This window comes from Oncorhynchus mykiss, chromosome Y (genome assembly GCF_013265735.2).
Source record: "Oncorhynchus mykiss isolate Arlee chromosome Y, USDA_OmykA_1.1, whole genome shotgun sequence".
In the NCBI taxonomy this organism is placed as follows: domain Eukaryota; kingdom Metazoa; phylum Chordata; class Actinopteri; order Salmoniformes; family Salmonidae; genus Oncorhynchus; species Oncorhynchus mykiss.
The window spans coordinates 11,776,343-11,797,767 of NC_048593.1; the positions used below are offsets into that span (position 1 = coordinate 11,776,343).

General features: G+C 43.6%; 1 protein-coding gene across 1 annotated transcript; it reads left to right on the forward strand.

The window, feature by feature from the left end:
• The first annotated feature begins 508 nt into the window (after positions 1-508).
• edil3b (EGF-like repeats and discoidin I-like domains 3b) lies at positions 509-19,156 on the forward strand. The gene is made up of 11 exons (XM_036968092.1): positions 509-4,034; positions 4,475-4,552; positions 4,661-4,693; positions 5,546-5,674; positions 13,168-13,281; positions 15,495-15,676; positions 15,784-15,939; positions 16,103-16,247; positions 18,178-18,362; positions 18,534-18,689; positions 18,882-19,156. The coding sequence occupies exons 1-11, from the start codon at positions 3,971-3,973 to the stop codon at positions 19,029-19,031; spliced, it is 1,392 nt and encodes a 463-aa protein (XP_036823987.1). The 5' UTR covers positions 509-3,970; the 3' UTR covers positions 19,032-19,156.
• The last annotated feature ends 2,269 nt before the right edge of the window (positions 19,157-21,425 follow it).

Sequence of the window (21,425 nt, forward strand, 5' to 3'; positions counted from 1 at the left end):
CTCTCTGTCTCTCTCTGTCTCTCTCTGTCTCTCTGTCTCTCTCTGTCTCTCTCTGTCTCTCTCTGTCTCTCTCTCTCTCTCTCTCTCTCTCTCTCTCCTCTCTCTCTCTCTCTGTTTAGTTACTTATCCATTTGACTTGTGGTGAAAGATAAAACTAAGGTCAAGAACTATTTCTAATACTTTATCACTGGGTACACAAAGGTATTGGTGTTTCATAAACATGTCCTGTCAAGTGAAACTGGTTCTAGAGAAGGACCAAACTTTAAGTCAAGTTTTTAGACATATAAATACACTGGAAGACTCTGTTTTAGCCTAAATTATATAGGGTAGAGATCAGAGGGGGCTGGTGGGAGGAGTTATAGGAGGACAGGCTCATTGTAATGGCTGGAGTGGCTTGAATGGAACAGAGTCAACCGTGGTTTCCATATGTTTGATGCCGTTCCATTGATTCCATTCCAGCCATTACAATGAGCCTGCCCTCCTATAGCTCCTCCCACCAGCCTCCTTTGGTAAAACAATCTATAAACCAATCTGAAGAGTTTGTCGTGTGTGACAATCTGGCCTGTCTGGTTCTTGGTAGACACTGAGTGTACAAAATATAGCTTTTTCCATGATATAGACTGACCAGGTGAATCCAGGTGATTCCTTATTGATGTCACTTGTTCAATCCACTTCAGAACCTCCATCCGTCTCTACCAGGGAGACAGGTTAGTGGACTCTGACCCTGTTCAGATGACAGACACAGCAGAGCAGCATCACTCTGATCGTAACACAGTCAAAGACTGGACACACTTGACAGCCTCAGAGTGGAGTACAGACCTGTCAGAGCTGATCTATTTCCCTGTGTAGGGAAAGTGGAGATACTTGGAGACCAGAGATAATGGGGAAGACAGACATGTAGACATGTAGCAGTGGACAAGGTAAGAGTTGGTGAGTTCAGTGCCATCACTGTGACAGAGAATGTGTCAGGGGTCTTGGCCTGGGCATCCCGTAGTTCTGTCAGCAGACAGAAACTCAGACAGTCTGACCTGGCGATGACCGGCGGAGGCTGTAGAGGGACGTCCTATGCTCTGCTACAGACCAGAGGACAAATAGGAAGGACAGGAGGAGTGGGCCTGGCTGCTAACAGAGGGGGATGAGCGTGTTGGCTCCAAAAAACAACCACACACACACACACGCGTCCTGCAGAGCCCGAGTGTGTGCCGTCTATGGAGAGAGAGAGAGAGAGAGAGAGAACCCAGCGAGGAAACAGTCATTCCTCATGCAGGTACAGTACAGCTATGTTGTTAATCACACCGATGGAATCATGTCCCAGTTCCACTTTGTAAGGATCTGGTTCAAAGCCGGAAGATACATTTCCTTTTTTTTCTTTTTGCAAAGAAAGAGATTTGTCCATCTCAATGTACTTGACGTCATTTTGAAATGACAGACTTTTACAGACAGGGCTATTTTTGACATTGATAACATTTCCCGACATTTCTTGTCTCTTTACTCTCAACAGCTGATGTGACTCTGGACCGTCATACAGTTCACTGTAGTTTGATGTTGCCTGACGATGGGAGGACAGTGAAACCAGGAGATGAGACGAGTGTCCCTGATAATCCACAGAGCTTTAATGAGATTCAGGGGGTGTCCTGGCCAAAGATGGCTTCTGCTCTGGACGACACCTCTGGCAGGTGGAGGTGAACAAACTCCGGTTGTCTACTCAAAGGAAAGATATGGAAACGTACTCTCCAGAGAAGGTTTACTTTTTTCTTTGACTCCTGTCTTTACGACCTCATTACTGTCTTTTTTCAGCATGCCCTTATACCTCAGAGTATTGGGTGTATGTGGAGGTTGAGGAGAGGTGGGTCTCATTTTACAAGTCCAGGGCTCTACATCTACACTTTCACTGACTTCTCTGAGAGAGAGAGAGAAGATCTACCCCCTGGTTGAAGTGAATGGAGAAGGCTTTGTGATCCAGGAGCTGAGATAAAGTCCGGGATGGGCGCTGGGGAGGGCAGAAATGATCTGGCAACTGGAGGGCTACTGGGTTCACATCCCCAAGACATCTCCCTACTGTTGGACAAGGTCCTTAACCCCACAACCTGCTTCCCATCCAGTGGAGATACACTACAGCTTGACCCATAGAAGACACGTTTCTGTTGTTCGCTGTAACATGTGGACAAATACAGTTGTGTTGTCATTATTCTAAAATATTAAGGTACAAATGGACCCACATTCGGGGACAGGAAGCTCAACCTGGGGATGCTTTCTACTTGGTAAACCTGTGTGCTCTCTCCAGCCAATCACCATCATCAATACAGAAATGAAGTGCTACGGAAACATTTAAACCAGCAGCAGGACAGTGGAAATCGGTGGTCTTAAACCTTTGAAATTTGAATTGAACATAATTCATTCATTTAATAAAACATCTGGATGTAAAGTATTGGGACTGGATCTGAGTTTCACTCCAATGTCAGGCCTGTCAGAGGAAACTGTTGCCCAATCCCATATCAGCGTAGGGGATGGTTCTCACTCTGACCAGCAGATGGAGACAAAACCTTAGGAACGGCACACGACTTCAGACCTTGACCATGAGTACCTACTAAGACTGATCGTCATTGACTGATACACCAGCTTGTGTGACTGATGTAGTGCAATACAAGGTCAGATCACCTATTTGGCAGGAGAGGGAAAAAGAGTATTCACATGGGGTCATTTAGTAACTCTCTACCTCCCCCTCTCTCTTCTCCCTCCATCTCTCTCCCTCGCCTCCCCCTCTCCGAGTGAAGCATTGGCACCAATGAACCCATTGATGAACAGGCACAAGCTCCTCCAGCCAAGTCAAACAGCCTCCCAGTGCTTTAATCATGGCCTAAAAAGCCAACAACTTGGCCCACACTCTAACCCGATCCCACCTTGCCGCTACGTCCTCCCCCGCATCCCAACACTCCTACCCCCTAACCCACCCATCCCACCACCACCCCTACCCCCTATCCCCTGCACAGATGCTGCATTCAGAACCAAGTTCTGCTTCGCATAAGCACAACTCTCACTGGTTTCTCTGTGTCGTGTCCGTACACTCAGCGTTCTGGGACAGGAAAACAGTTATCCAGACACTCTCCATCACACACATACGATACACATACAACCCAGCTGAACTTCCTCCATTTGGTCCCCGATGGGCAAAACATCTTATCTCCTCTTCATGGGACCATTCTGGCCTTATTGGTATGATGTCATCAAAAAATATGCATGCAGGCAGCTCTGTGTTTTCACATAGGCCAGCCTACACTATTCGAAATGTTTTTGCTATCGATATTAAATGGTTATTTGGCTGCCCCCACAGGGGTAGACTTTATATAACCATTTTTGGTTGCAGGTTGGACCCTTTGAGAGAACTCCACTTTTCACGAGTGCCTCGTTATGTGAATTCAAAGGATTCTAACCTGGAACCAAAAAGGGTCGTCTTAGCCGAATGAACTCTTTCGGGAACCCTTTTTTTTCGAAGAGTGTACTGAATACGACCTTTATCCTGGGAAACGAGTGCCATTATTTATTTGGCCTATTTTGTTAACATTAATTATTATAATGAGGTTATACATCCATTTTCAATCATCAGGAGATTATTGTGATGGCTAAACTACAACTTCAGGTTAGTCAATTATAGCTACTGATTGTGGCGGTCAAGCAGCCGAGGTGAGATACTGCGCAGCATCACTGCGGTGAAGCGAACCAGAGAAGAGGTGGTAGCGCTCAACCTCAGGATCCCTTTGCTTTTTGTCTGTCTGCCTATTTATCTGCGCAACAAACTCGCATCTCCGGGTAAACTGATTGACAGACAGCTTGCGAGGAGGAGTCGCCAACATCATCAGCATCATCACAGCGGCCTCTGCAGCGAAGGCGGAGGAGAGGAGACGAGAGAAAGAAGATAAGTTTTCTGACCTTTGTTTTGGTTTTGACCGCGGGGGAAAGCAGTAACTCGGAGATGCACCTGCTATTGTCCCTCGCGGTGCTGTGCCTCGGTGCGGCTGTGCCTCGGCAGGTGAACGGTGAGTGCATGGGGATACTGGCGAATGTAAACAAACAACGGTGTCGTCATCCCTCTTAAATGAAGGGGTGAATGTTAGTGCGTAGTTTTCTTATTAAGGAGTGAGGTGCGGCCGCAGATGCCGTTGATACTTTGAGGGAACTCGCGGAGGATATTCTCTAGAATAAATAACTGCGTGTATCTTAATACGCTCGTGTTGTTGTTTTGTTTAGTTTTTTTGTTGATGTGATGTAACTTAGCCTATCAAAGCCATATCTGAACTTAGTTGTTCAGAGAATTTCAAGTGGAAATTCTGCACGAAGATGTGTGTGTGTGTGTGATATGTAAATACAGTGTGTGATGCCTGTCCCCTTGGGGCTCTGTGTCTCTCTCATTGGGGTGTTGCTAAGAAGATCTGACAGCTACTCTCTCTCTCTCTCTCTCTCTCTCTCTCTCTCTCAGGGGATGAATGTGAACCTGTGTCATGTGAGGGCGATGCAGACTGTTTCACCCCCCAGTCAGAGGAGGCGCTACTCTTATGTAAGCACAGGAGGACTTTGGGATCAATAGTTCAAGTAATCAACTGTGTTAGCGCATGATTAGGGAACACATTATCACCACAACAAATTGATCTCTTTCTTTCTACAGCCACGCCAGACTGGGAGGAGCTGATTACAGCAGGTAAGAGAAGCCTGATCCCAAATAGCCTCTAGCCCCCGTGTCCCCTCACAGATCTCAAATGATTGGATAGGTGTAATCAAATCACTCCGTTTATGATTGATGGCCTGTTTGATCCTATGACACCTACATGAAGTGCACAACATCACTAAGCTTTATATTAATGCAACACAGCTAGCTACTGACAGTGACCACTGGTTCCTTCATCCAACAGTACAATGACCAACGATATGTTCTATTGCCTGTGATCTTCATCAAGACACCACTCTCTTCTCTGAGGTCCATTATAGGCTCTGTGTGTGTGTGTGTGTGTGTGTGTGTGTGTGTGTGTGTGGTGTTTTAGATAATCCCTCATTAGTTCATACTAGCTGCTGTAGTAACACCATAATGAGGGCAGGCTTTATTTTGTGATGTGCCTGTCATAGCTAATCACACACATACACACACATGTACGTGTCCATGGTTGTGTGAGCGTAGCCTGCTAACCTGATGGTGAGCCTCCCATAAGGCTAGCAGGGTAATATTAGCAGGTTTAATATAACTACTCTGACCCATATCCCTTTGCTTATCTTGGGACAGACAGTGAATATAAATAAATATGTTGTATTGTCAGATAGGTGCAGTGAAATGTGTTGTTTTACAGGGTCAGCCATAGTAGTAGTTTGCGCTCCTGCAGCAAATTAGGGTTAAGTGCCTTGCTCAAGGGCACATCGGCAGTTTTTTTGTTTGTTTTTACCTTCTCGTCTCGTGTGTTCGAACCAGCGACCTTTCGGTTACTTGCCCAACACTCTATGTTGTCTTTTACTTGTGCTTAGTGTAGAAAACCAATTGATCCCAATAGGTTTTTGTGTCCAGGTCCGTGCCAGCCCAACCCATGCCACCATGGGGGTGTGTGTGAGACCACTAATGCCCAACGAGGTGATGCCTTCCTGGGGTACCACTGTCACTGCTCCCCTGGCTACTCTGGAACCCACTGCCAACACAGTAAGATACATATGCACGCACACACACACATACACACACATAGGCACACACACACACTAACCCGGGGGGACAGCTTGTCTAACGACTGAGAGGGTCTCAGGCCTCCCGGCTGGAGGGAGTGGCTTAATCCGTCCATTCTTAATGAGGTCACTCAGTGGGAGTTATGCTGATGAAGTCATACACACATCCTCACGCTTTCATGGGTGTGATGAGTTATGACGGCTTTCACGTGGTGAACACGCACCCACCCACGCACGCACGCACACACACACGCACACACACACGCACACACACACACACACACACACACAAACACACACACTCAACAATGTAGTACCACCCACATGAACAAATACTGCAGTTTACTATAGAATTCGGCAGTACTTACTATAGAATTCTGTAGTAAACTGTCGTGTACTGTAGAATACTGTACTAAACACTGTAATACCCCTCAATCATATGTAGTGCTTATTATAGAATGTTGTAGTATACTGAGGAATATTACTGTAAATACTACGGTATTATCCACTTTAGTAAATACTATTGTAATGTCCGCAAAAACACTACAGTCCCGGAAAAACACTACACTTTTTAAACTCTATTTAATTTGCAGATGCCTTGCCCATTCCCCTCCCCCATATCCCAATTTGTGCTACCCATAAGTGAGAAACCTACATGCCAAGTATAAACCATATTGTGTTCCCTACAGGCTATAGAAATGTGCAGAAACTATGAACTCTCTGGTCAGACCCTGGTCCGTCCTTCCTTCCTACCTACTGTACAGGTTATGGAAAATGTGCTCTTTTAGTATTTTTCCAGTAGGTTTTCACAAGGAGGAAATTCCAAAGATAATGAAACAAAAACACTAAAGTAAATATTTTAGTTATGTCTGAAAAAAACACAAGTAAATACTACAGTCATCTACAGTCTGCAAAAACATTACATGAAATACTTAAGTATACTACAATACTACAACATCTATTACTATAGGTGACCAATCGTTTCGATTCGGTCTCGTGTAGCAAGATTTTAAATTGTGTTTTTTACATTGGATAAAAGTAGAGACCTAGAAAATGGTATATCATACACTACAGTTGAGGAACAATGGGAAAGTAATTCTGCTTTGAAAGTTCCTAACCCCACTTTGGAGAAAATGGCCCTTGAATGTTTTGGTACACCTAGTGGAGAGGTTTTCTTTGTCTACACCCATTCAGCATTATTCACACCCTCTTAAGCCTTAGCCCCACCCATATCTTTTAAGGATTCACATGTGAGGCCATGTGCTAAATAGAGTGAGTACGGTAGTGTACTAAACAACCAAAGGTTTCAAGACTAAAGGCTGGTTTATACCATGTCTATCGACATGTCTGTAGACAGTTGTCGCACTGACATCCTGAACATTCTATTGTCGTCCGGCATCAAACTTGTCATTGTCGTTATGAACACAAAAACGACAGGCTGCATGACATCAGCAGCCTGGTGGTCCAAACTAGCATAACTGGTGTATTTTAACACCAATAAACCCATCCGTTTAAAAATAAATTCAGTATATGTCAATCTAGCAAACCAGGCAACTAAAATAAACTTTCTAAACAATGTTTTGGTTCGTTTCTAGCTTGTTAGCTAGCTAGCTAAAGTTAAGGCACTATATACTACAGTTTTCTTTTGCTACAGTATTTATACTATAGTTAACTGTTAATACTACAGTATACTAATGTGAATACTACAGTAAAGTCTGAAAAACACTACAGTGAACACTATACTATAGTATACTATAGCTTTTTTTATGTGGGCAATATGTGGGCAATACCAACAATGATATCTACTCTGTATGTGTGCACAGTGAGGTCACATACTCTTGTAGTTCTCCAGGGGGTCTTGTATATAAATACTAGGTGTTGTTCTTGGTGACAGACCCAAACAGACAGTGTAAAACTAGGTCAACTGATAAGATTAGTCCCAAGCGCCAAGTTAGGATCATATAATTGTACATGTGATAAATGTTCCACATTTCGAGGAATTTCCTCTGTACTAAATTAAAGCGAGTCATACCCATAGAGATCCTATGAAATTACTAGAGTGGATATGTCATATACCCTCAAAGTTCCAGAATGGGGTGAAAATGGCAGCCATATTGGTCAAGGAGAAATCCAAACCATTCAAATTGGAATGAATGGCAGTAGAGGCATAATCCTGATTTTACTTAAGCAGGAAAATAAAAGTAAGGCATATGATATATCACAAATTGTGTAATAGAATTATTGTTAACCTGAAATATTGTCATATCATTATAAATACAGTTTATATAAGTTTTATACAAACTGTCTGTATAAATAGCCTCTAAAATATATTTAAACTGACCCTAAATGTCTCAATTTTTGTTTTCTTGGAAAGCTGTGAGTGCAATTATATGTTACAATATCAGTACTTGTTGCATTTACAACTTGTCTAAATCCTATCATCAACTGATTTCAGACAATGTATGGCTGTGGATTAATTGCATTGTTTGAATGGAATGTTGGCATATTGGCAGTTAATTTGAAACATTTCTGTAATCATTCCTCTAAAATTGCCTGAGTAGCAAGCAAACAAACATACAGTGCAGACAAATTCTTCAAATATATATTTTTTACACAATATCTTATCACATCACTGTTGACCAACTTTTTGACCAAAATGGCTGACCTGCAGATCTTCCAACTCTCACGCATTGGCCGTGATACACATGCATTAGACCTTCTTCTCATGCTCACTCCACACCTCTTACGGTGCATTCGGAAAGTATTCAGACCCCTTGACTTTTTCCACATTTTGTTACTTTACAGCCTTATTCTAAAATTGATTAAATAAAAACTTTTCTTCATCAATCTACACACAATACCCCATAATGACAAAGCGAAAACAGGTTTTTAGAAATATTGTGCAAATGTATAGAAATAAAAAACAAAAAGACCTTTAAGTCAAGGGGTCTGAATACTTTCCGAATGCACTGTATATCTCACTCTGTGAAAAGTACTCTATTTGTTTATGTAATTAGTCCAGTGCTTTAACGTTTAAATTGAATTCATCGCTTTTGCGCTTGCAATTTAGCATCACTAACAGAACCTCAGTCCAGTTTTACCACAGCCCTGTGAACCGCGGCACACGATTGGTTTATTTATGTAAGGGATCGAGGGAATTGGACGCGCATTTTAAAGAAACGTCCTTCATAATTAGGAGGGGAGCCGAGTAGAGAAAGAACGTTCTCCGCTGAGTTTATAAAACTGTAAAAAGAGCAGCACGGAGGGGCTGTTTTAAATACAATGTTGTAAAAACAAAATGGTTGCTGTTACTCCCGTCCCTATTGTTGAATGCAACCTTTTGACACCACGTACTGAGGTCAATAATCCATACTTGCCTTAGTCTTCTCCTTTGGTGATTGGCGTTTAGGCTGCGGCAATGAAAAAGCAGCATACACACCTAAAGTATGTTTTAGCAGGGGAGTTTGGTAGGGTAACCTGATTTGTAACTCTGAAAATAACAGACTGTGAACCCAAAAGTGTACGTTTGATTGTAGAGGGGAACAATACATGTACAAATAATAATAATACAATAAGAAGAAGAACTGTGCTTGTCAGCAAGAACACGACTGTTATTCCCCAAACTTATTGTGTTATTCCTCTTCTTCACAATCTTGCCAGTGTAATCACATATTTGAAATCCGATATGCCTACTTGTGTTTTTGAAAATGCATAATATGAGGCTATGTTTTTTTTTGCAGTATTTCATGGAGGCTTTTGAATAAGTCATGCAAATAAGAATTGGATATTGAATGCTCCAGGCCTCAAATATAATTGTCGACATTTGAGTATTGTGCACGTGCTAGGCTAAGATAGTAGGGCGATTCACAACTTACAAACGCATCATATTTTGTCTATGTAGAGTCAGATGATTGCAAGGGTCTTCAACTGGTAGGCATAAACCACCTGAATATTGAGATATTCATTCGATTTTTCCTGAAGGTTTTGATAAATTAATTGTTATAATAAGAACATTTTCAAACACCCAGAACTTGGGAAACATAGATCATGGGGAGGCCAACCCTCCTGGAGGGCAAGCGCAATATTCTTCCAGCACTATTTTAAAGAGTTCACCCAAATTACAAAATGTTTGTGTCCTTACCTTGAAAACAATCTATGGACAAGGAGACTGCAATCGATGATTTGGTTACCCAGTGCCATCAACCTAATCTGGGACATGCTTAACACCCCAGCCGTCCTATAATCTAAGCTAGATGCCCTCAATCTCACACCAATTATCAATGAAACTACAGTACCAGGTACAACCCCAAAATCCGTAAACACGGGCACCCTCATAGATATCATCCTGACCAACCTGCCCTCTAAATATACCTCTGCTGTTTTCAACCAAGATCTCAGTGATCACTGCCTCATTACCTGCGTCCGTTAAGGGTCTGCTGTCAAACAACCACCCCTCATCACTGTCAAACGCTCCCTAAAACACTTTAGCGAGCAGGCCTTTCTAATCGACCTGGCCGGGTATCCTGGAAGGATATTGGCCTCATTCCATCAGTAGAGGAAACCTGGTTATTCTTTAAAAGTGCTTTCCTCACCATCTTAAATAAGCATGCCCCATTCAAAAAAATGTAGAACCAGGAACAAATATAGCCCTTGGTTCACTCCAGACCTGACTGCCCTTGACCAGCACAAAAACATCCTGTGGCGTACTGTATTAGCATTGAATAGCCCCCGTGAAATGCAAGAGTTAGGAACCAATATACACAGGCAGTTAGGAAAGCAAAGGCTAGCTTTTTCAAACAGAAATTTGCATCCTGTAGCACAAACTCCAAAAAGTTCTGCGACACTGTAAAGTCTATGGAGAATAAGAGCACCTCCTCCCAGCTGCCGGACTGCACTGAGACTAGGAAACACTGTCACCACAGATAAATCCACTACAATTGAGAATTTCAATAAGCATTTTTCTACGGCTGGCCATGCTTTCCACCTGGCTACCTCTACCCCGGTAAACAGCCTTGCACCTCCCACAGCAACTTGCCCAAGCCTCCCCATTTCTCCTTCACCCAAATCCAGGTAGCTGATGTTCTGAAAGAGTTGTAAAATCTGGACCCATACAATCTGGAACCTCTCTTTCTAAAATTATCCCCCGCAAATGTTGCAACCCCTATTACTAGCCTGTTCAACCTCTCTTTCATACCATCTGAGATCCCCAAAGATTGGAAAGCTGCCGCGGTCATCCCCCTCTTCAAAGGGGGAGACACTCTAGACCCAAACTGTTACAGACCTATATTTATCCTACCCTGCCTTTCTAAGGTCTTCGAAAGCCATTTCGAATCCCACAGGACCTTCTCCGCTATGCAATCTGGTTTCCGAGTTGGTCATGGGTGCACCTCAGCCACACTCAAGGTCCTAAACGATATCATAACCGCCATCGATAAAAGACAATACTGTGCAGCCGTATTCATCGACCTGGCCAAGGCTTTTGACTCTGTCAATCACCACATTCTTATCGGCAGACTCAACAGCCTTGGTTTCTCAAACGACTGCCTCGCCTGGTTCACCAACTGCTTCTCTGATAGAGTTCAGTGTGTTAAATCGGAGGGCCTGTTGTCCGGACCTCTGGCAGTCTCTATAGGGATGCCACAGGGTTCAATTCTTGGGCCGACTCTTTTCTCTGTATACATCAAAGATGTCGATCTTGCTGCGGGTGATTCTCTGATCCACCTCTATGCAGACGACACCATTCTGTATACTTCTGGCCCTTCTTTGGACACTGTGTTAACTAACCTCCAAACAAGCTTCAATGCCATACAACTCTCCGTGGCCTCCAACTTAGTAAAACTAAATGCATGCTCTTCAACCGATCGCTGCCCGCACCTCCCCGCACTTAGAATATGTGGACAACTACAAATACCTAGGTGTCTGGTTAGACTATAAACTCTCCTTCCAGACTCACATTAAGCATCTCCAATCCAAAATTAAATCTATAATCGGCTTCCTATTTCGCAACAAAGCATCCTTCACTCATGCTGCCAAACATACCCTTGTAAAACTGACTATCCTACCGATTCGTGACTTTGGCGATGTCGTTTACAAAATAGCCTCCAACACTCTACTCAGCAAATTGGATGCAGTCTATCACATTGCCATCCATTTTGTCACCAAGACCCATATATTACCCACCACTGCAACCTGTATGCTCTCGTTGGCTGGCCCTCGCTTCATATTCGTCGCCAAACCCACTGGCTCCAGGTCATCTATAAGTCTTTGCTAGGTAAAAGCCCCGCCTTATCTCAGCTCACTGGTCACCATAGCAGCACCCACCCATAGCACGTGCTCCCGCAGGTATATTTCACTGGTCACCCCCAAAGCTAATTCCTCCTTTGGCCGCCTTTCCTTCCAGTTCTCTGCTGCCAATGACTGGAACAAATTGCAAAAATCACTGAAATTGGAGACTCATGTCTCCCTCTCTAACTTTAAGCATCAGCTGTCAGAGCAGCTCACAGATCATTGCACCTATACATAGCCCATCTGTAAATAGCCCATCCAACTACCTCATCCCGATATTGTTATTTTTTTCTCCTTTGCACCCCAGTATCTCTACTTGCACATGCGTCTTCTGCACATCTATCACTCCAGTGTTTAATTATTAAATTGTAATTACTTCGCCACTACGGCCTATTTATTGCCTTACCGCACTAATCTTACCACATTTGCACATACTGTATATAGATTTTTTCTATTGTATTATTGACTGTACGTTTGTTTATTCTATGTGAATCTCTGTGTGTTTGTTTGTGTCGCACTGCTTTGCTGTATCTTGGCCAGGTCGCAGTTGTAAAGGAGAACTTGTTCTCAACTGGCCTCCCTGGTTAAATAAAGGTGAAATAAAAGGAAATAGAAAAACATTAATATTACTATTTCCTTTGCAGAGTCTTGTTGTAGTGGTGACACTCCCCGACACTCTGCATCCAACTTTCACTTGAGTACCGGGATCAATCCCTGCTTCCAACCTTCCCACTGTTTCTCTCCCCATCTCCTTTTATTGCTGTCTGAATTAAGTGTCAAACCACCTGAAAAAATATTAGCATACTTTCATTTCATCCGCCCAAAATCTCGAAGTAACAAAGTCATTTTGAGTGTTCATTTCATGTTCGAAGCATCCGGAAAACACCTGGTAAGATTTTTATTCCCCACCTTGGTTATAGACCTAACTACAGCCATGTCAAAAATACATAGAAATAAGGAGATTAGATTTGAAAGCAGTAAAGTTTTCCGACCCCCCGTCTAGAGGTTGTGGCAGGGGGCAATGAAATTATCATAACAAATCTCACTCCAAGCTGCCTTCAAAAGTTGGCAGTCCTGTTCCTGTATGAAACATTCCCATTTTTACATTAAGTATCTGTATGCAACCTGATAGTCCCATCAATGTATGAAACAGTTCTTCCCTGGTCTGTGTCTGTGTTTGTGTTTCAGATGTGAATGAGTGTGAGAGTGGGCCGTGCAGGAACGGAGGTGTGTGTACAGACCGGGAGGCCAACTACACGTGTGTGTGTCCTGGAGAATACACTGGCAGGACCTGCCAGCACAGTGAGTGTGGACTTGTGTAACTGTTTACTTGCGAGTCATCAGAGGACAAATATTTTAAGAGGTCTTGATGTCCAACGCTTACACGAACACACAATTGAATTAGGTAGGTATTGGTGTCATATGCTCTCTTGCTGTTTTCCCTTTTAGTGCGCTTCTGTGTGTGTGTGTGTGTGTGTGTGTGTGTGTGTGTGTGTGTGTGTGTGTGACCTATTTATTTAAGCTATTTAAGCACTCTGTACTGTCCTGGTGTAGCATCATTAAAAATCAAATCAAATTGTATTTGTCACATACACTTGTTAGGGCAGATGTTATTGCGGGTGTAGCGAAATGCTTGTGTTTCTAGTTCCAACAGTGCAGTAATATCTAACCATACACACAATCTAAAGTAAAGGAATGGAATTAAGAATATATAAATATTTTGATGAGCAATTTCAGAGCAGCATACAGTACTAATTGTACTTACAGTGCCTTGCAAAAGTATTCGGCCCCCTTGAACTTTGCGACCTTTTGCCACATTTCAGGCTTGAAACATAAAGATATAAACTGTATTTTTTTGTGAAGAATCAACAACAAGTGGGACACAATCATGAAGTGGAACGACATTTATTGGATATTTCAAACTTTTTTAACATATCAAAAACTGAAAAATTGGGCGTGCAAAATTATTCAGCCCCTTTACTTTCAGTGCAGCAAACTCTCTCCAGAAGTTCAGTGAGGATCTCTGAATGATCCAATGTTGACCTAAATGACTAATGATGATAAATACAATCCACCTGTGTGTAATCAAGTCTCCGTATAAATGCACCTGCACTGTGATAGTCTCAGAGGTCCTTTAAAAGCGCAGAGAGCATCATGAAGAACAAGGAACACACCAGGCAGGTCCGAGATACTGTTGTGAAGAAGTTTAAAGCCGGATTTGGATACAAAAAGATTTCCCAAGCTTTAAACATCCCAAGGAGCACTGTGCAAGCGATAATATTGAAATGGAAGGAGTATCAGACCACTGCAAATCTACCAAGACCTGGCCGTCCCTCTAAACTTTCAGCTCATACAAGGAGAAGACTGATCAGAGATGCAGCCAAGAGGCCCATGATCACTCTGGATGAACTGCAGAGATCTACAGCTGAGGTGGGAGACTCTGTCCATAGGACAACAATCAGTCGTATATTGCACAAATCTGGCCTTTATGGAAGAGTGGCAAGAAGAAAGCCATTTCTTAAAGATATCCATAAAAAGTGTTGTTTAAAGTTTGCCACAAGCCACCTGGGAGACACACCAAACATGTGGAAGAAGGTGCTCTGGTCAGATGAAACCAAAACTGAACTTTTTGGCAACAATGCAAAACGTTATGTTTGGCGTAAAAGCAACACAGCTCATCACCCTGAACACACTATACCCACTGTCAAACATGGTGGTGGCAGCATCATGGTTTGGGCCTGCTTTTCTTCAGCAGGGACAGGGAAGATGGTTAAAATTGATGGGAAGATGGATGGAGCCAAATACAGGACTATTCTGGAAGAAAACCTGATGGAGTCTGCAAAAGACCTGAGACTGGGACGGAGATTTGTCTTCCAACAAGACAATGATCCAAAACATAAAGCAAAATCTTCAATGGAATGGTTCAAAAATAAACATATCCAGGTGTTAGAATGGCCAAGTCAAAGTCCAGACCTGAATCCAATCGAGAATCTGTGGAAAGAACTGAAAACTGCTGTTCACAAATGCTCTCCATCCAACCTCACTGAGCTCGAGCTGTTTTGCAAGGAGGAATGGGAAAAAATGTCAGTCTCTCGATGTGCAAAACTGATAGAGACATACCCCAAGCGACTTACAGCTGTAATCGCAGCAAAAGGTGGCGCTACAAAGTATTAACTTAAGGGGGCTGAATAATTTTGCACGCCCAATTTTCAGTTTTTGATTTGTTAAAAAAGTTTGAAATATCCAATAAATGTTGTTCCACTTCATGATTGTGTCCCACTTGTTGTTGATTCTTCACAAAAAAATACAGTTTTATATCTTTATGTTTGAAGCCTGAAATGTGGCAAAAGGTCGCAAAGTTCAAGGGGGCCGAATACTTTCGCAAGGCACTGTATCATTATCTCTCTCTCTCTCTCGCTCTCTCTCTCCCTCTCTCTCTCTCTCTCTCTCTCTCTCTATGTCTCTCCTCTTTCTTCCTTGTGTGTCTGTGTACCTGCTGTCCCTCTACTCTGTAGAGTGTTCAGGTCCTCTGGGCATGGAGGGTGGTATCATCACCAAGGGGCAGCTGTCCTCCTCCTCTGTTCAGCGGGGCATGTTTGGTTTGCAGCACTGGAGCCCTGACCTGGCCCGGCTCCACCGCAGGGGCATGGTTAATGCCTGGAGCCCTGCACTCAGCGACCGCTGGCCCTGGATACAGGTAGCACACGCTCACACACTCCGGCTGTCCGCTAGATAGATGTAGCCAGTGCCACTCCACCATGGCCAAACTCTAGTTGTTTCTGACCCCCTTATGTCTGTGTCCAGGTGAACCTGCGGCAGCAGATGCGTGTGACGGGGCTGATTACCCAGGGTGCTCGGCGGCTGGGCAGCTCAGAGTATGTGAAGTCCTATAAGATCGCCCACAGCGACGACGCTAGGACCTGGAGCATGTTGAAAACCAGAGGAGACACACAGGACATGGTGATGCGTGTGTGTGTGTGTGTGTGTGTGTGTGTGTGTGTGTGTGTGTGTGTGTGTGTGTGTGTGTGTGTGTGTGTGCGAGTGAGAGTGAAAATACATTTGCGCAGGTGCGCCTAAATCAGCCTGATGTTTTTGACTGATAAAACCTGATGTTTTCCTCTAGATATTCCACGGTAACTCAGACAGCAGTTCTCTCATGGCCAACACCTTCTCTTCACCAATTGAAGCACAGTACATACGGGTTTACCCTCAAGTTTGCTGGGGCCATTGTATGCTGCGCATGGAGCTGATGGGCTGCGAGCTCACAGGTCAGTGACGTCATCATCTGTAGACATGATGCTTTATAAACTTCATTTGGCACCCTGCTCATAATGCCTTCATTACAGTGTTGTAAAGCTTCATGATGCATGTCAAATGTCTCAAAAGCAGTCATACATGGTTATAAAGTAAATATTTCATGACAATGTTTTGACACACAGTACCAGTCAAAAGTTTGGACACTAACTCATTCTAGTTTTTTAAATTTAAATTTGACTATTTTCTACATTGTAGAATACTATGAAATAACACATATGGAATCATGTAGTAACCAAAAAAGTGTTAAACAAATCAAATTCTATTTTACATTTTAGATTCATCAAAGTAGCCACCCTTTTCCATGATGACAGCTTTGAACACTCTTGGTATTCTCTCAACCAGCTTCATGGAGAATGCTTTTCCAACAGTCTTGACGGAGTTCCCACATATGCTGAGCACTTGTTGATTGCTTTTCCTTTACTCTGCGGTCCAACTAATTTCAAACCATCTCAATTGGGTTGAGTTTGGGTGATTGTGGAGGCCAGGTCCTCTGATGCCGCACTCCATCACTCTCTCTCTCTTGGTCAAATAGCCCTTACACAGCCTGGAGGTGTGTTGGGTCATTGTCCTGTTGAAAAACAAATGATAGTCCCACTAAGCGCAAGCCAGACTGGATGGCGTATCGCTGCAAAATGCTGTGGTAGCCATGCTGGTTAAATGTGCCTTGAATTCTAAATGAATCACGGACAGTGTCACCAGCAAAGCACCCCCACATCATCACACCTCCTCCTCCATGCTTCACGGTGGGAACCACACATGCAGAGATCATCCGTTCACCTACTTTGCATCTCACAAGACATGGCGGTTGGAACCAAAAATCTCAAATTTTGACTCATCAGGCCAAAGGACAGATTTCCACTAGTCTAATGTCCATTGCTCGTGTTTCTTGGCCCGAGCAAGTCTCTTCTTCTTATTGGTGTCCTTTGGTAGTGGTTTCTTTGCAGCAATTCGACCATGAAGGCCTGATTCACGCAGTCTCCTCTGAACAGTTGATGTTGAGATGTGTCTGTTACTTGAACTCTGTGTAGCCTTTATTTGGGCTGCAATTTCTAAGGCTGGTAACTCTGGATCTTCCTTTGCTGTAACGGTCCTCATGAGAGCCAGTTTCATCATAGCGCTTGATGGTTTTTGAGACTGCACTTGAAGAAACTTAAAAAGTTATTGAAATGTTCCAGATTGACTGACCTTCATGTCTTAAAGTAATGATGGACTGTCATTTCTCTCTCATTTGCTTATTTGATCTGTTCTTTCCATAATATGAACTTGGTCTTTTCCCAAATAGGGCTATCTTCTATGTCTTCTGTATACCACCACTTTCTTGTCACAACACTGATTGGCTCAAACACATTAAATTAACTTTTAACAAGGCACACCATAATTGAAATGCATTCCAGGTGACTACCTCATGAAGCTGGTTGATAGAATGCCAAGTGTGTGCAAAGCTGTCATCAAATTTGTTTGTTTAACACTTTTTTGGTTCCCACATGATTCCATATGTTATTTCATAGTTTTGATGTCTTCACTATTATTCTACAATGGAGAAAATAGTAAAAAATAAAGAAAACCCCTTGAATGAGTTGGTGTGTCCAAACTTTTGACTGGTACTGTATATTTTCAAGATGTACAGTACCAGATATACAGCTTTGTTATTGAGATTATCTGACACAACCATTATGATGCTGTCAGTAAAGTGATTATGATGCTGTCAGTAAAGTGATTATGATGCTGTCAGTAAAGTGATTATGATGCTGTCAGTAAAGTGATTATGATGCTGTCAGTAAAGTGATTATACACTTACTGTACCATAGGCAAATATTTTTGGTCCTAGTCTACTTCCTGTATATTAGGGATTTTTCTGTGTTTCTGTTTCTGGTCTCCCAGGCTGTTCAGAGCCTCTGGGTCTAAAGGGGGGTCAGGTGCACGACTCCCAGCTGACCTCGTCCTCTGTGTACCGGACCCTGGGCATGGGTCTGCTGGCCTGGACCCCGAACAGAGCCAGACTGGACAACCAGGCCAAGGTCAACGCATGGACCGCAGCCACCAATGACCAAAACCAGTGGATACAGGTATGGAGAGGGGGGGTAGGGGAGAGGGAGGGGGAGGAGTCAGAGAAAGACAAAAACAGAGTGGAGTATGCATTTTAATGAATGGATAATTAAATCATTCTCCCTCTCTCCCTCTCTACTTCCCCTCTCTCCCTCTCTACTTCCTCTCTACTTTCCCTCGCCCTCTCTCAGGTAGACCTGTTGGTTCCTACTAAGGTAACAGGTGTAGTGACTCAGGGAGCTAAGGACTTTGGCCGAGTCCAGTTTGTGCGCTCCTACAAACTAGCCTACAGCAACGATGGACTGAGGTGGACGACATACCAGGACGAAACACAACACAAGGACAAGGTCAACACACATGATCTGTTTTGATTTGTTGATTGATTGAGACAGAAAAGACATGACATACATGACAGAAAGAAAGAGAAGGAGACAGAGAGTGAGGGACGGTGATGGTTCAGTTATTGGTGTTCCAGTTGTATCTGTGGTTGTCTTGTTGGCAGTGTGTCTGACGGTATCCGTGGTTGTCTTGGGTGACAGGTGTTCCAGGGGAACGTTGAAAATGACACCCACAGGAAGAACTCCGTCCAGCCGCCCATATATGGTCGTTTCCTCCGCCTCATCCCCTGGTCCTGGTACGGACGCATCACACTGAGGATGGAGCTACTGGGCTGCACAGAGGACGACTGACCATCTCTCCCTCTCTCCCTCCGTCTCTCTCTCTCTCTCTCCCTCTCTCTTCTCCCTCCGTCTCTTTCTCTCTCACCTAGCTCTCTCTTCTCCCTCCGTCTCTTTCTCTCTCACCTAGCTCTCTCTTCTCCCTCCGTCTCTTTCTCTCTCACCTAGCTCTCTCTTCTCCCTCCGGCCTCTTTCTCTCTCACCTAGCTCTCTCTTCTCCCTCCGTCTCTTTCTCTCTCACCTAGCTCTCTCTTCTCCCTCCGCCTCTTTCTCTCTCACCTAGCTCTCTCTTTCCCCTCTGTCGCTCTTTCCCTGTCCTGCTTCTGTTTCTCTCCCCTTTCTCCATCTCTCCATCTCCCATCTCTCTCGCTCTTCTCCCTTCTTCCATCTCGCTCTCTCACTTGACCTCTTCTCCCCCCCCCCCCCCCCCCCCCCCCCCACTCTTTCTCTCTTGCTGGAAATAGCAGTGTGGACAACGGTCATAAGAGACACCGGGAAAGAAAATGGGACGTAGAGGTCACAATAGGTGACTGGTTTACCTTGTGTTATTTATTTCTTGGATTATAAGGTACTGTACTTCTGCTCTTCGATGTTTTTGCTATATCGTACTCCTGTGTGATATAATTTCCAACAGTAGTGTAGTGCCAAAACAATACAGGGTTAACGTCTCCATGGCCAGCCTTTGACTGTTCCCTCCCACCGTTTCTGACGGCGAAACAGCCCTCTCGAAGCACAAAGCTCCCCTAAATAACCATAACAGTTGAACGGCGTTTTACAGACATTGTAACAGGGAAGTTACAACGTTATTCACACTACATTGCGAGGAATAAGGTATTTTAATGCTGTTGAAGAGATAGAAAATGTCGCCCAAAGTGTGCTATCTACTGTACAATAACCTCTGATATGGTATTCGTTGATACTGGTTGAACACAATATTGATGGTTGTAACATAATTCTTTAGCTGATATGGTGCAACAAGCCACTTTCTGTGTAGTAAAACAAGTGACATAATACCTGTGTTTCTCTCCGTGTCTGTTTGGGTATCCAATCAAAAGGTGTTTGCAATCAAGTCATCGGAATGGTCTAAAGCTTTTTGCGCTCACCTTGCTAAGGACAGGAGAGTTTGATGCAGCTATCTAAATGTATCTAACCCTAACCTTAACCCTAGCTTCATGCCCACATCCCGGTTCAACCCTAACCCTAGACTCAACCACAACCCTAACCCTAACCGTAGGGCAAGCTTATTAGCAGCAATAAAAGTTCATTGCCAAAATAGGGCTTAAATGTCAATACAGTGACAACAAATGACATGGAAAGGGGAAGGCAATTCACTCGAGCAGGGGCGGTCTGGGACCAGAAATCGTCTCTGGTATTTCTAACATACCAGCCCATTATTTTTCCTTGAGGGACCCACAATGGCCAATTTTTTTCCAAGAGTCCCCCACACAGCCTATTTTCCCATCAGCACCCAATATTAGCCAGATAATGAGAATTTTGTGAAGAAAAAAAAAAAGTTAGGCTAAAATTGGACCAGCCATCTGGCATTTGTCCAAAATGCCAGATGGTCAGTCCGCCCCTGAACTCGAGCAGGTACAAACTGTTGTACACAACACAAGAATATTAGGTGGAAAATAGAATGGTCTGCCGGCTGATGCTTTTTTGCGTCAGGTGACTGGCTCACATTAGGCCTGACTACAGTCAGTAAAGCCACGAGGGGGAGCACAGCACCATCTGCAAAACAGACAGATTTTTCCACAATGTGTTTTTTTTTCAAATTCAACTGCAAACACTACAATAAACAAATGCTTTACTCTCCAATTCATTACTGTATCAATGTTAAAATGAAATGCATTTTGATTAATGAATTATACAAACAGAGTGACTCCTTGGTCAAATAGTAAAACTCCCACGTTGCTCTTACATTGTGAGATAAATAACGAATGATTCTATCTAACTTCTCCGATCCCTTCACAACAGTGTTGTCTCGTGTCATCTCTAACGTCTTCGTCAGGCAATGGTGTGCGAGATTACATCTGCCCAAACATTCCTCAATTTTCCATCAGTTCTCCCTGTCTTCTTCCTCTCTCTCCCTCTCTCTGTATATGTGAGCTTCTCTCTATCCTTCTCTTTCACCAGCCTATCCTTCTCCTCCATCTGTCTGTCTGTTGAACTCCCTCAGCATCTTTGTCTGTTAGATCATGACGTTCCTCTGTATCTCCGGTAGAACTATCTTCGTCAGGTTTCTCTCTGCTTCATGATCTCCTCAATCTCATGCCTGTGTCTCCCCTCCATCTCTCTCCTTTCATCCTCTTCAAATCTCTCCAGCTCTCTTTCCATCCCTTTCCTCCTATCAGACTCCTCCTACAGCTCCCCTCTTCTTCTCCTCGTCCCTCTCTTCTTTCAACT